The sequence below is a fragment of the Castanea sativa genome, chromosome 4, assembly GCF_040712315.1.
Source record: "Castanea sativa cultivar Marrone di Chiusa Pesio chromosome 4, ASM4071231v1".
NCBI classification, from domain to species: Eukaryota; Viridiplantae; Streptophyta; class Magnoliopsida; order Fagales; family Fagaceae; genus Castanea; species Castanea sativa.
The window spans coordinates 24,514,317-24,528,671 of NC_134016.1; the positions used below are offsets into that span (position 1 = coordinate 24,514,317).

Genomic DNA, 14,355 nt, shown 5'->3' on the forward strand with positions numbered 1-14,355 from the left:
AATAGATGACGCGTAGCGGACGCGCAAAGGCATTGACCTTGACCAAACTCAGCGCTCTCAATTTTAATAGAAGCAGGTCATGCAGCAGGTTACTCGTTTCTCCCGAATTCAAAATTACTGTTTTCTCTCTGCATTTAAAGATATGTTGTTTTTTTCCTAACACCACGAGACAAAACACACATAACACAAAGGTTGAAGAAAGAAAGAAAGAAAGAAAGAAAGAGAAATAGAGAGAGAGAGAGAGAGAGAGAGCACAAATCAATGTCGACGCTAAGCGTTCCTCCAGTTCCAACCTCCCCAAGAGACGACGCTATTGCACTTTACCGTGCTTTCAAGGGTACTACTCTCTCTCTTTGAAATTTCTATACAAACATGCTTTTACTACTTGTTTGGTCCAACGTTGTAAATCCTCCACCAAAAAAAAAAAAAACATGAATTCCGTAACACTTATATACTAAGTTGCTTCAATCTTGTGAGTCTTTCATTTCAAGCCTATGAATAATATTTGGTTCAAAAGGGTCATATCACATGTGTCATCCCAATGTCCCTCTCAACTAATTTACCAAAAAAAATTTCATTTAGTTAAAAAAATAAATGTGCCCATCTCCACTGTACATCTCAACTTGTCCAGATAAACTAATCCTGTAAGTATACATGAAGCGAGGCAGGGCTGAGAAGTATTTCAAACTTGTTTTTAAGGCAAGCTGAGGTGTGTTGTAAAATAGGTTGGTAAAATAGATAAGGTAGCGTTTAAAAATGCAATTTTTTTTTTCATCCCCATATGCTAAAGCTTGCATATATGCAACTTTATTGCAAATTTTTTTAAATATGCAAACTCGGATGGAGTGAATTTTTGCTATCTTAGGTTGTAAAATAGCAACTTAGGGTGTTTACACCCCCAATGCCAGTGCTTAAGGCCAAGCTCCCACAAATCTATATTATTAAGCTTCATGGTGATTTTCTACCTTAGGCTTTGGATTTTTTCCCAGCAGATAAAAAATACACTAAAGACCTAGTCACATTGTTGACTGTTACTTGATTTGATTCTTTTACTTTAAAAAAAAAAATATATATGAAGGTTTAAAATTTTAATCTTCCTCTTCTTTCAACCAAATGGAGACTAGGGGAAGAAAATAAAATAAAATTTTTTTTTTTGAAGCATTAAGGAAAATAAGTGTGTAATAGAAACGCATATATGGTGTTTGGGCAAATCGCATAAAAAATAATTTATTTTTAATTTTTAATTTTTAAGAAAGTGAGGCATATCATGTTATGATAATTGACTTGAAACATTGGAAAAGTTGCCTCCGAATATGATTTAATCAACCCATCTGCTTTTATGCTGTGACAATTAGAGTTTGTTTCGACACTGCTATTAGTCAGTGTACCTTGCAGATGATTGTGGAATGTGTACAAGCTCAAATAAGCTAGATTAAAACAATATTGATCTGTTTTGGGGGTGAAATCAGTTTAGTTGACTATTAATTGACTAGCCTTTACATTAAAGATTAATATGAGAAGGGACCAGGACAACTCTCTTGACTTCGTCCCAAATCTGGGAATAAGCTTGACTTCATCAGGACTGGCAGGGTTCTTGGGTATGGGGACTCCTGTTGTGTATTCCAGCCATTGAAAAAAAAAATTCCATTAATATGAAAGGAAAGAAGTTGATATTTTCTGCATAGAAGATAAAGGGTGTGATTTTATTTGCAAGGATTGGAATGCTTTTCCCTTTCCTTTTGCCATGAGGTCTTTTGCCTTGAGAATATTCAATATTGTCTCCAAATAGATAAGTTGAAAAGTGGTCTGGTTGGCTGCTGAAAAGATTATGCCGCTGGTTCTGATCACCCAAAGTAACTTTTGGAAGTTCAATTTTGATTTTCTGTTGCGATACTTCTAGCGAAGTCATTTAGGAATGTGTAAGTGTTAAGTAGTTATAATCATTATTTCTAAAGCATATATTGAGTGAGAGAAGCAAAGAAAATCATGTCCTGTGACAGCTTGGAGTGTTTTAGAGAGTCATCTTGCCTTTTATTCTAAGTTGACTTAGTCTGTTACTGAACAAATTCTGAAATCTAGTTTGGTCAATGCATAATACATTTAAAAGGTTGATGTATCAATGAGAATGAGTAGAATCATCCTTAAAAATGGTATTAGTTCTAAGCCATTTGTTTATCACATAAAAAAACTAGGACCAAAAAAGTTGATATGAGAAGAATCTAGCAGTCATAAATTAAGTTGAAAAAAAATTTGTATTGCTACATTATTATCATTTAGGCGAGTAGAGTATGTGGTGGCTTATTACCTGAAATTTCTGGGAGTTCCAAAAATTTACAGGGTTGCATCTCTAAAAAGCAAGGCCTACTATAATATTTGCTTACAACAATGTCAAAAAAATCACATCAAGACAACCGTGCACAGCCAAAGTTCTTGTATCATGTAGGCAGGTTAATTTCTGTTTAGGTTTGCTTATTTTGTAACCTAGAGTCAGGGAAAATTGTGAACCTCTGGTTGTTGGGAAAGGATTATGAGGCTTTCTGATCTATTGAGGATTAATTAGGTGAAGGTTCAATGGTTCAAAATTCTTTTGGAAGCAAAGCTAATTTGAGGACACTGTTAGAACAATGGCTTAGGGCTTGGTAGGAAATATTAAGTTGTGCCATAATGCTCTTGTGCAAGGCAACAGATGTTCACTGCAAGATGGCAAGTTAACATTTATAAGTGGTACTTCTTGGTTAGAAAAATCAAGTTCTGTCACCACTTTCCTACATTTTGATTTTTTGATTTTTTATTTTTTTTAAATTGATGGTTGAAATATCATCTATTTTTTCTTTGAGTAATCTGCTATGTTTTAACTTTTGGGTTTGTCTCATCGACTCTTCTATGTGAAATTTGATGTTTCAAGAAATTTTTGTTATGTGGTACTCATATGTAGTTTTTTTTTCCAGGGTTTGGGTGTGACACGGCAGCAGTGGTCAATATTCTTGCCCATCGTGATGCAACACAACGTGCTCTCATCCAACAAGAATATAGAGTGATGTATTCTGATGACATTCTTAAACGCTTGTCTTCAGAGCTTCATGGCAAATTAGAGGTACCAACTATACCTACTCGGCTACTCATGACTTGTTGAAAGATCTATGGAGCATATATACTTTCTAATCACTTTTTTTCTTTTTATTAACTATTCATTTGATTTGTTTCTGACTCAACAACTTGAGAGAGTTGCAGATGATTGTATTTAGCAATAAAGTCTTCCAAAGCAATACATTGTTTAACTATTATATTTTTAAACTCCTGTTTATCTTACATTCCTGCATTTATCAGACGTCAGTTCTGCTCTGGATGCATGATCCGGTGGCACGAGATGCAATAGTTGTCAAGCAGGGATTAAGTTCAGAGACAAAGAATCTTCAAGCTGCCACTGAAGTAATATGTTCTCGTACGCCATCCCAGATACAATGTTTTAAACAACTATATCATTCTAGATTTGGGGTTCCCCTTGAACATGATATTGAAATGCAAGCCTCTGGAGATCATAAAAAGGTAACTTTTTCTCTATGCATTTTTCAATTTTTCTTTAGCATTTCTTAATGTTAGTTTCCATGTTTGAAAGAAATTTTGACATTCTCACTTTTACCTAAGGACATTCATGAATAATTTTTCCCTTTCCTTTTTGTTTTTTTGGGTGTGTATGTGTGTGTGTTTTGAGGGGGAGGGGGTTCATAATGTGTTGATGCCATGTAGACTTCTATGTGTTGACATGGAATTTGATCATATCTACCTGTATGTAACTGCAACTTGATATTGGCTACATGATCTGGCACCATGTATTGCAAGAAAAGGATGCTCTAAACGGCTGAATAGTGTACATTTTCATATTACTTATATTCTTAGTTTGTGACATGATAGTTTGAAGGCATATTTATAAAGCCCTGGAGCTGACCTACAGATATTTAAATTGCCAAATGTATCATTGAATGTTACATGGCCTTATGTCATACTGTAAGATCTGTGTATGATGGCCCTAAGCAATTGCTATGTACATTGAAGATGAGGCTCTCAAAAGTCAGAAACAGGTCAATAATAAAGTCATATATTGCATCTGTTGCTGAATCTTGAAATGGATGAATTCTTTGTTGTGACTTGATTTGCAGAGCTGCAGATGAGATAGAAAATTGGAATTTGGAATGTTTGACGACTGATGAGTCTTGTTATAAGCTTTAGGCGCACTTAAGCACAAAATCCTATTAGAGCCTACACAGAAAGTGCAAGCACATCCTTGTTTGAAGTACTTTTTTGAAGTATTTAATGACTTTTTCTACGTAGTAATATTTGTAATATACAATCAAAATAAGTTTTAAAATTTTAAATAGTAATATGTAGCCTATTAGATCAAATGATTGGAGTGGTGCAATTGCACAAAGGTTGTCACTTCAAATTTTAAATCCAACAATGGCTATTTCAATTTCTTATATTTTCTATATAGTAAATTTGAAAAAATAATAATCAATGGACAACATGATAATCAACTAATCATATTCAATTTAAAGGTAACATTTTAGGAAATTGTCTGTGTTTTACAAAATTTGGACAGCTATAATAGCAATGATCAAAATGAAGTACATGGCTTAACCAAAACATGACCAAAAGTCAGAGATCATCAAGCACTAAAATACTAAAATGTAATTACTAATTGAAAGGGTTTATGGGAAAAATATGAAAGAAAGAAATAAAAGCACACTTTTTGGGCTTTGGGATTTTCCAAAAGGGGCAAAAGTGCACACTTGATGTGCGCTTCATTGAATGCTCCTTGCGTTTTGGGTTTTACACTTCATGCTTTAGGAGTGCTAGGTGCAATTATAACAACGTTACTGACTTATAGTATAGTAGTATATATCTAACATCTGTTATATGAGGGGTGGCTTGATTCATGGTTTGTGATAATAATATGTTCAACCTGAAACTGTGTTGTGCTTGGCCTTTCAATGTCTAATTTTCGAATTTAAAATATCCCTTTTTAGGATATGAGAGGAAATAAAGTCATCAATATCTTAATGCAAAATATTTGATGTAGCTCTTGCTTGCATATGTAAGCACACCCCGTTATGAAGGCCTGGAATTTGACAGAGAGATAGCTGCGAAGGATTCAAAGGCTCTTTTCAAAGCAGGGGAAAAGAAATTGGGCACTGATGAGAAGACCTTTATCCACATATTCAGTGAACGAAGCAGGGCGCAATTGGCTGCTATAATTTCTGCTTACCATGACATGTATGGAAATTCACTTAAAAAGGTATATATATATATATATTTTCTGAGTAATCTTATATTTTTGTTTTTGTTTTTTTTGAATAAAAAAAAAAGATCTTTTGCCTGAAGGAAAGAAGTGCTTATTCAATCCTGAAATTTAGGTAGTGAAGGGCGAGACATCGGGGCTTTTTGAATATGCTCTCTTGACAATTTTAAGCTGCTCAGAGAATCCGGCAAGGTTCTTTGCTAAGGTATCATCCCACATTCTGGGTTTAATTGTTGTTTCTCTTTGGTGAATTTGATTACAATGTATAAGTTTATCATAATAGTAATTTCACAAACTGGTAGTTTCTTGCTAAGAAGGCAAGGTAAATAGTGCTTTTTGCTATTCAGGTTTTATCATTGCAGTACACATCATTTTGTGGAAAATAAAAGATGCAATAGTAGAGTTATGTGGTACACGTGTATGAGTGTATCCCTTTATGTTGGATGATTTTAGTACTGTCAACTACTCTAAATTTGAAGAATAGTAGTTCGGTATGATTTCCTTAATTGAAAAAAAATCCATTTCTAATGTGAAAACCAATGGAAATTAGTTTGGTTTTTGAAGGCATTCCAGCACCCTAAAATAATGAGGTATGCCAAAGCTTTCACATGTTTTGTGTTCCCTGTGTGGATAAGGCCCATGTTATAGTACGTATACATGGATCAATTTCTAGTTGGCAGCATCATGATAATTCTATAAAGCTTCTGCATAATTTCCTTTTATTATGAGTTGCCAAATATCCCTCACATTATTCCAATAAATTACAAGTTCTTCCATTGTAAAGATTAGAAACCAACAGAACAAAAGTGGACCTAACTCATTGATTTATGACTATATCCACTATTCTGATACTAAAATTAGATAGGAATGAAATTATGCTTAGTCAAACTATTCTCTCTGTTTCCATATGGACCAAATCTCTAGTTTTTCTGAACAACAGGGCTAGGTATGCTTTTACTGATGTGGGATTATGGTACTCAAGGACCTATATATCATTTTTATTATTGGCATAAAAATGAAATGGATGCATCCTAACACCTCTAAAATTTTGCAGGTGTTGCATAAGGCTATGATGGGCTTGGGGACTGATGACACCACCCTTATAAGGGTAATTGTGACAAGGACTGAGATTGATATGCAGTACATAAAAGCTGAATACCTGAAGAAATACAAGAAGACATTGAATGATGCAGTCCACTCGGAAACATCAGGCGATTACAGGACTTTTCTTCTTTCTCTTCTGGGTCCCAACCATTAGCCAAATGATAGATGATAAGTGTTTGTAGGGGATTATGATGATGCTGCTCTATTATGTTGTTAAGTCTTGATGGTATCACCGATTAAACTTACTAAAGTGTGTAAATGGCTAAATATTGTGTTGGCTGCTTTAAATAAAGAACTTTGAAAATATTTTAGAATCATTACATTCACACTCATTTAATTATGCATTTGTTGGAATTTTGCTTGAACTTATACTAATATTTTGATCTGCTGGGTGGTGATTCTTTTTGGAGATTATCTCTAGGGAAAGGCAGCATAGACAGACAATCCTGAGCTGGGGGTTGTACCATACTAGTTCAATTCAAATAGGGTATGTTCAATTGTTGACAATTATCTTGAGAGTTATAAGTTCTTAATAATTTAAATTCACAGGAGTTAAATTTTTTGGATATATTTAGAATTTGAATTTATATCATGTTACAGAAAACACGATATTTAGAATTAAAATTAAAATTGTTAAAAAAAATCTTATGCTCATTAGCTTAGAAACCAATAAATTAATAATTTGACCATTATGGACAATTTTGTTAAATAAAAAAATGCCTTTAAACATTTATAAACATTATATTTGGAGGAGAAATAAATATTTTATTTCCCTGAAATTAACTCTACGTTCTTTGATTAAGAAAGAAAATATAAGTAATTGGATTTGAGCATCATGTTAGTATTTCTCACATATATAGACATTTCCAAGAATTGACATTTCTTACCAAAAAAGTGCAAGTTAGAATTCTCACATTTTATGAGAAGTGAAATGTTGGTGGAAATTGTAATTCTCAAGAATTTTGTCAAATGAAGTATTCAATAAGTCTTGGAAATTGATAGTTCCAGTTCCAAAATTTTACATACCAGACAGACAGATCCTTATAGGAAATCCTAAGAGCTGTTTTGTTTCATCTAGTGACCCTTTTTATTAGTTCCTTCAGGGAAGAGTAATTTTTTTTTTTTTTTAGCGGGATGGGGCTGGGGATGGCTGAGCAGGCACTACTTTGCTTTGAGCTTATTTTTGTTTCATTTTTTTTTTCTCCTGGCGATGTGAACTGAAGGACATGTATTGAACATTTAACCATGGTTCTAACAATGTTTTGATTTCGTGCGTGTCCCACTTAATTCCTAGCTATGCAAAATCAAGATAAATCACACGAGATTCTTTTTCATTTTTTTTTAATCTTTTTCTTTGCTTTTGAAATTTCATATGGGATCATGAAGGAATAAACCTTCACCACATGCAAGCAAACACACGGTTGATACTCGAAGAACTTGCCAAAATACTCAAAACTTACGGGGTAATTGAATTTTGAACTTCCAGGGAAAACAGTTGTCTACTCCCAGAAAAGACAATTTGTTTATCTTGCTGAAATATACTATTTATAATTTTTGTCTTATCATGCTACTAGTACTTACCAAAAAAGTAGTCATAAGGTTTCTAGAAAATTTTTTTTTTTATTTAATTTTTTTAGAAACAAACTAATTTCTAAGCTAGACACACACATGCACATTTTAATTACACTCTCTAACACATTAGTCAATAGTCATAAGGTTTCTAGAAACAGATAACAAAGGCTAATTACATTTGTCAACAGGTCTGAAGCCTCACTGTACAGAAAATTGCTGCCAACAGATCTGTAAGCTCCGAGAATGGAGGCTTTGTGAAGCGAGTTTCACTCCAATAATCAGCTGTAAGGAGCACATTGTTTCCAGCAAAGATTCCAATGTCACTTGTAAAAACAGAAAACCATTATGGTACGTTAGCTCTATTACTAAGTTAAACATTTAAATCCATATGACACTACAAAGATATATATTTTTCAATTTTCAACAATTGAAACTGTTGAAAAAAGTACTAAAAATAGTAGAAAAAAGTATTTTTCAAAAGTGGAAATGATCGTCGAAAATCGTCACGAAAAACTAATTAAAAGAAGTTACATGTCAAACTATTCACGTATCAACACAAAGCATGCATACCAAAGGACAACATATTTCCCAAGAATTCAAATAGTTCAAAGTTTTCAAAATTGACTAATTAAACCAAAAAAAGAAAAAAGAAAACTAAAACACCAGTCTAATTCTAATATGCTTCCTACTTCTCAAATTGCATTACGCTATGTTTGTTTCGCTGGAAAATATTCTGTAAAGATAGTTTTCCACATTTTCTAGTGTTTGGTAGCACAAAAAACTGGTCAACGGAAAATTATTTTTAGTCAATGGAAAATCCCAATAAAAATAGGTTGTTTTCTATAAGTTGTTTTCCAAAATTTTTTTTTGGAAAACAATTTCTCTCATGATACGCTCTCTTACTTTTTCTCTCTTCCCTTTTCTTTTTCTTTCCTCACACCCTCACTGTTACTAACTCTGGCCTCCCTTCTTCTATAGATCTCTCTCTCTCTCTCTTCATGTTTCTCTTCCCCTTTATAACACAATTCTTTGATTAGATTTTTTTTCCCTCATTGCTCAGTAATTATTTCATTTATTTCTGCCAAAATCCCAATTCATTACTTTGAATTTCAAACTTAATTTTATTTTTTTCTCTAAGAAATTTTTGGTTTGATGGATTCTAGGTAGTTCTTTTTTGCACATAAAAGTGCTAAAAAAATAATAAATAAAAAAGAAGAAGAATGAATGAATGAATGAATGAAGTAAAAGACGAAAATTTTAAACATAGTGCCGGCTCTAAATTGCTTTTACATAGGATAATCTTTACAGTAAATTAATAATATTGTTATATAATGAATGATAATTGTTTAGGGAAAATGTATTTTTTGGTAGATACATTATGTAGATACTATGTAGTGAGAATAAACTATGTAGATACATTATATAAATACATAATTTTGAGTAATATTAAAAACTTGTAGTTGGCAATAGTAGACAATTAGTGTACCAGCAACAAGAATAGTCAATTAAAAGTTATTGTTATTTGTACTTATCAAAGATGTATTCCCATGTCAATTTATGTATATAGACAAATGATTGATATATATATATATATATATATATATATATATATATATATATATTATATTTATTTATGTATGTATGTATGTATGGACGTCACTATCCATATATATAAGCAAGATGAGTGGTAGAGATCATGAAAATTTGACAACTAATTTTGATGGTATCTATTGTCAAAATTTTAGTATGAAAACCAAATTTATTCTTGGTTTTTTATTTATTTTATTTATATTGATTACATGAGTTGATTTACACAATACATATGTTTTAAAATACACAAGAAATATAAAAAAAAAAAAATAAAATAAAAATTTGCATACAAAATATCAGAAAACATTCTCAAGCTCATTTTCAAGGTCGTTACCAAACACTGAAAAATGATACAGTTTTCTAGAAAATGCTATTTAGAAAATGAACCATTTTTCAGAAAACATTTATGCTGAAACAAACAAATAATACCTGCATGCTTGCAATAAAAAGGAAAGAACCTATTAGACAATATGTTTACAATAAACAAATAATGTCTTGAAGATAAGGAAAAGTAGTACAATCCATTCCCCAAAAGCAAACATGCTAAGAACTTGGGTCATTCTTACACTTGATGCACTTGGTTAGGTTTACTTAACTGACCATCATTTAAGGCTCTGCTACTACAATGTGAAACTAAGGACAAGTAACTCTTCCCAATAAGCTTTAATACAATAACTCAAACCCAAAAGCGCTTAGATTACTGCCCTGGTCAATCTAAAAGGTCATAGGTTTAATCATTAAGAACATTCTGTTTGATACTAAAGTTGTGGTTATAAATAAAGTTTCTAGATATAACCAACATACCAAGGATTCAAAGAGCAAATGATCCACTGTCACAAATTTATTTTCAAGTTAATAGTCTTCACTCCCCTCAAAAGAAAAAGAAAAAAGTTAACAGTCATCAAGGTGAGAATAGGTGGAGCAACCTTAATATAATCTAAAAAGCCTGAAGACTCTGCCGACTACAAATTGGAAGAGCTGAGGCCACATGAAATTGATCATAAGAAATATCAGAACAGAAATATTAATTTGGAAATGGACTAGACCATATAAAAAGTCTTAGTTCAGTTGACACATACAAGGAGTGGCAGAGGCAGTTAACCACAGTATCGGTACTCTAGTGCAAAGACCACATAGGCTACGTACTCATTTTAAAATTATTGATGACTCAATACTCTCATTTTCAATAACCATGTGTTGGGGGAAAAACACATTGTATTTAAAAACCAAAGAAAGACTAATTAAAATTTAATATGCAAATATTAAAAATGTTATTTCGGGAAGCATTCCAATGCATATAACAGAAGCACACAACTATGAGATGATCAGAAACTGCCTAGTTATGGAAAAAACTATATATGTAGCGCCTAATTTGACAAGATTTATGGACATAATTACCTCAACATGGTGTGATATTTTTTCCAAGCTATATGTCCTCGTGCTAAACTTTAACCTCTCTAGCTCAGCTTTAAGCTCTACCTCCTTTTATTTTATTTTTTAAAAAAATACATAACTGCAATTTTATTAAGCCAAAAAATAGTTGTACAAAGCTTGTTATATTTTTTAGAATTATCAGGTTCATTCTCTCTCTCTCTCTCTCTCTCTCTCTCTCTCTCTCTCTCTTATTATAAATTATCTAATTCTAATTCAGTAAAAGCTGCATTTGGGTATGATTGAGCAAGGAAAATTCATGTCTCACATGAATTCTTGGGCTGCTATGGCCACTGAGTTTCTAGCATATAAATGTACACAATTGAATGGCCCAAATGTTAACCAAAAAAAAGGGGGCTATCTTTAATCGCCAAATTTTTTTCTAATTGACTACTTTATACCATGTTAACAAATGTGAAGCAGAAGGGTTGATAAATCATTGCAAACAACATTAGAACCCCAACAAAACACCACAGAAAATTAACTTCACCCCACAACTTCTCTCTCAATTTATATTCTTCACTCATTAGTACCAATAGCTCATAAAACATCCATACTGTAATTCTGCAAATCATCAATTCAACAAAACTCCATTTCACCTAGGCTTAAATCCCTCTTCACCAAAACCTAATTTTATCAAAATACATCAATTCATGCCAATCTACCTACCTACCCAGATCAAATTCCAAAAAGCAATCTTCACGTAAGAAAACCAATTGTAATTTTCGTTAATGCATGAACAAAGCATCTTTCTTTCTCTTGCATTTACAAATACGAGATAAATCCTCACAAAGATTGACAATAATGTGGGAGCAACCAAGCACAAAGCAAAGAAGGCCAATTAGCCCATTTAATGCACTTGCCTCGCTTGCTTAGGCTAGAGCCGAGTCACGTTAGTGGCACCTTGCCTAGGCGCCTAGGGGAAAGCCCGACTAGCCTTTGACTACCATGATGTCATGTAACTCATGTATACATCTAGGTTGCTTTTGGTGCCCCTATTTATTTGCCCATGCTACAAAAAGAACACAAAATAAAAAGAAAGAATTGACAACAAAAATCAACAATGAATTTATAGTCCTATGTTAAGCATTTGAAGTTTTGAACCCATATGACTACATTGTGAATATGTACACCGTTCCCAATGTTCTTGTTTCTGTCTATTGCATTCTATTTTATCATACATAGTAGATGAGTCATTGATACTGACTAAACCCCTTAACCCCCTAGCAGAGGGGAAATGCAAGGGTAAATACTGATTAAACTCCATATCCCCCATAACGGAAATTTTAGTCATTTTGCCTGCTCACCACTCCTACCAGCTTTCAAAATTAATGCATCAACTTTTCCTAAACTATGAATTTAGGTCTAGGTTCATGATTTTCTCTTATCCTTTGTCAATCCTCATTGAATACCCTTCCATTCATATTTTTTCCATCACTGCTATATAAACACATCCCCCTCTCCTCTATTCCAAGGCACACAGAAACATCATCTCTTCTCCCCTCTTATGTTTCAGTGAAGTGGAGTTAGTATGGTCTTTCTATGACTCAAGGTATTGAGTGAGCCTCACTTTCTCTTTCCTAGTTCTTCTTCTTTATTCCACCCTTATGACCTCCACCAAAAGACTCATCTTCCATCATTTGGATCTTGCATACAGGTTTAATCTATTTCCCTAACTTATTTTTCATTTGCTGTAATGTTAATTTAAGATTAAGTCATGCTAATTGACTATTTAAATTACTTGAATATGCTTGAATGTTGTTCATATGCATTCTTCACATGTTCTTAGTTGTTCATCACATGTTCATTCATGACACTATCTAGCTTTGATCTTAAATGCATGTTAATTTCATTTTTTTTTCCAAATACTTGAATCTAGGACATCACCATTCACACAAATTCACTAGAATTTATTTTTCAATTCAAATGTCATGATGAATAAATGGAATTAGGGTTTATCACATACACACCCATTAAATTCAAGCAAACAATGAATATGCAATTAATTGATAATATGTTGGATGATATATATGAATGTTGGCCACCATTGTCTAGAAGACCGATTTCACTGGGTAAGGTGTGTACCCAACATCTTCCCATCTTATGAAGTACTTCCAAGCTTAGATCAAATGATAGTAGATCAAATATTTATCTATGTAATTTTCAATCCCTAGATTGTAACTGGAAAACAAAGTCATGAACTTTATCTTAGATTGTATTTAGGACCAAAGCCGTGTAATTTCCTTTAATCAACGTACATATTCTCAAATCAATAAAATGATGAATTTTTCAATTATGGTTTTCTTGATTATTCCAATCTCTCTCTCTCTCTCTCTCTCTCTCTCTCTCTCTCTCTCTCTATATATATATATATATTATATAAAAGTTGAAGCGTAGTATTTATTATTGTTACGCTCTTATTGAGCCACCTTATCCGTCACGTCATTATTCTTTTTCATATTTATTTTTTACTTTTAATTTTTTACAATATTAAATATATAAATATATTGCCTTTACAAATCCATCTTAGGCTATTTTAACTTTACATATTCACCGCCGCGCACCCTTGGTGCGGTGGTCACTCCACAAGTATAAGTGCTTGTGGGGTGTGGGGGATAAGGGCCGGGGTTCAAGTTTTTAGAATGGAGCTTCACACACATATACACTTAGATTAAGTTAGAATAGAAATTCTATCTTGTATATAAAAAAAAAAACTTCACATATTCAACGACTTTAACTTTGATGTTATAAATAAATAATAAATTAATGAAAATCAAAACAAAAGTATTGTCTGTACATATTCATCTTAGGCGGTTTAACTTTACATATAATTTTTGCCAATTTATCTTCCTTCACTTTGGCTCTTCTTATTCTCAAACTCTTACTATAAATTTGTCACTCTCTTCTATTCTATGCATATTTTTTCCATCAAAAAAGGTAATCTCTCTCTCTCTCTCTCATTTTTTTTTTAAATTTTTTGTTGTATTTTTTTTTTAATTTCTTTTGCAACTCTTCCTTAGATTGATGAATATTTGTGTTTTCTAAAACTTTACTTTTGGTTTATTATAATTGAAAACGAAAAGATAAAAGGCTAGCTACTATACCTCGTATTATCTAACTCTTTTGTCTTCTGTCCCAAAAACATATCTGAAATTATTTTTATAAAATTCATTCTTTTGTTTCCTATCTCAAAAACAGATCTGAAATTCTTTTTATAAATTCATTCTTTTGTTTTCTATCTCAAAAACAGATGTAGGGATAAAAGGCCCCTAAAAGTATAGTGGGCCGTGGGCCTTTTTCCAGGACATCTAGTAGTCTGAGGACAAGGATAAGATAGGGAAGACATGTGAATCCAAGCGTCG

At 32.6% G+C, this 14,355-nt stretch overlaps 1 protein-coding gene across 1 annotated transcript; it reads left to right on the forward strand.

Annotated features, from left to right (window-relative positions):
- Positions 1 to 100: 100 nt before the first annotated feature.
- Positions 101 to 6,717, forward strand: LOC142631965 (annexin D5-like). Its single transcript, XM_075806344.1, has 6 exons — positions 101 to 337; positions 2,949 to 3,094; positions 3,328 to 3,546; positions 5,078 to 5,293; positions 5,412 to 5,501; positions 6,351 to 6,717. The coding sequence occupies exons 1-6, from the start codon at positions 262 to 264 to the stop codon at positions 6,552 to 6,554; spliced, it is 951 nt and encodes a 316-aa protein (XP_075662459.1). The 5' UTR covers positions 101 to 261; the 3' UTR covers positions 6,555 to 6,717.
- Positions 6,718 to 14,355: the final 7,638 nt, after the last annotated feature.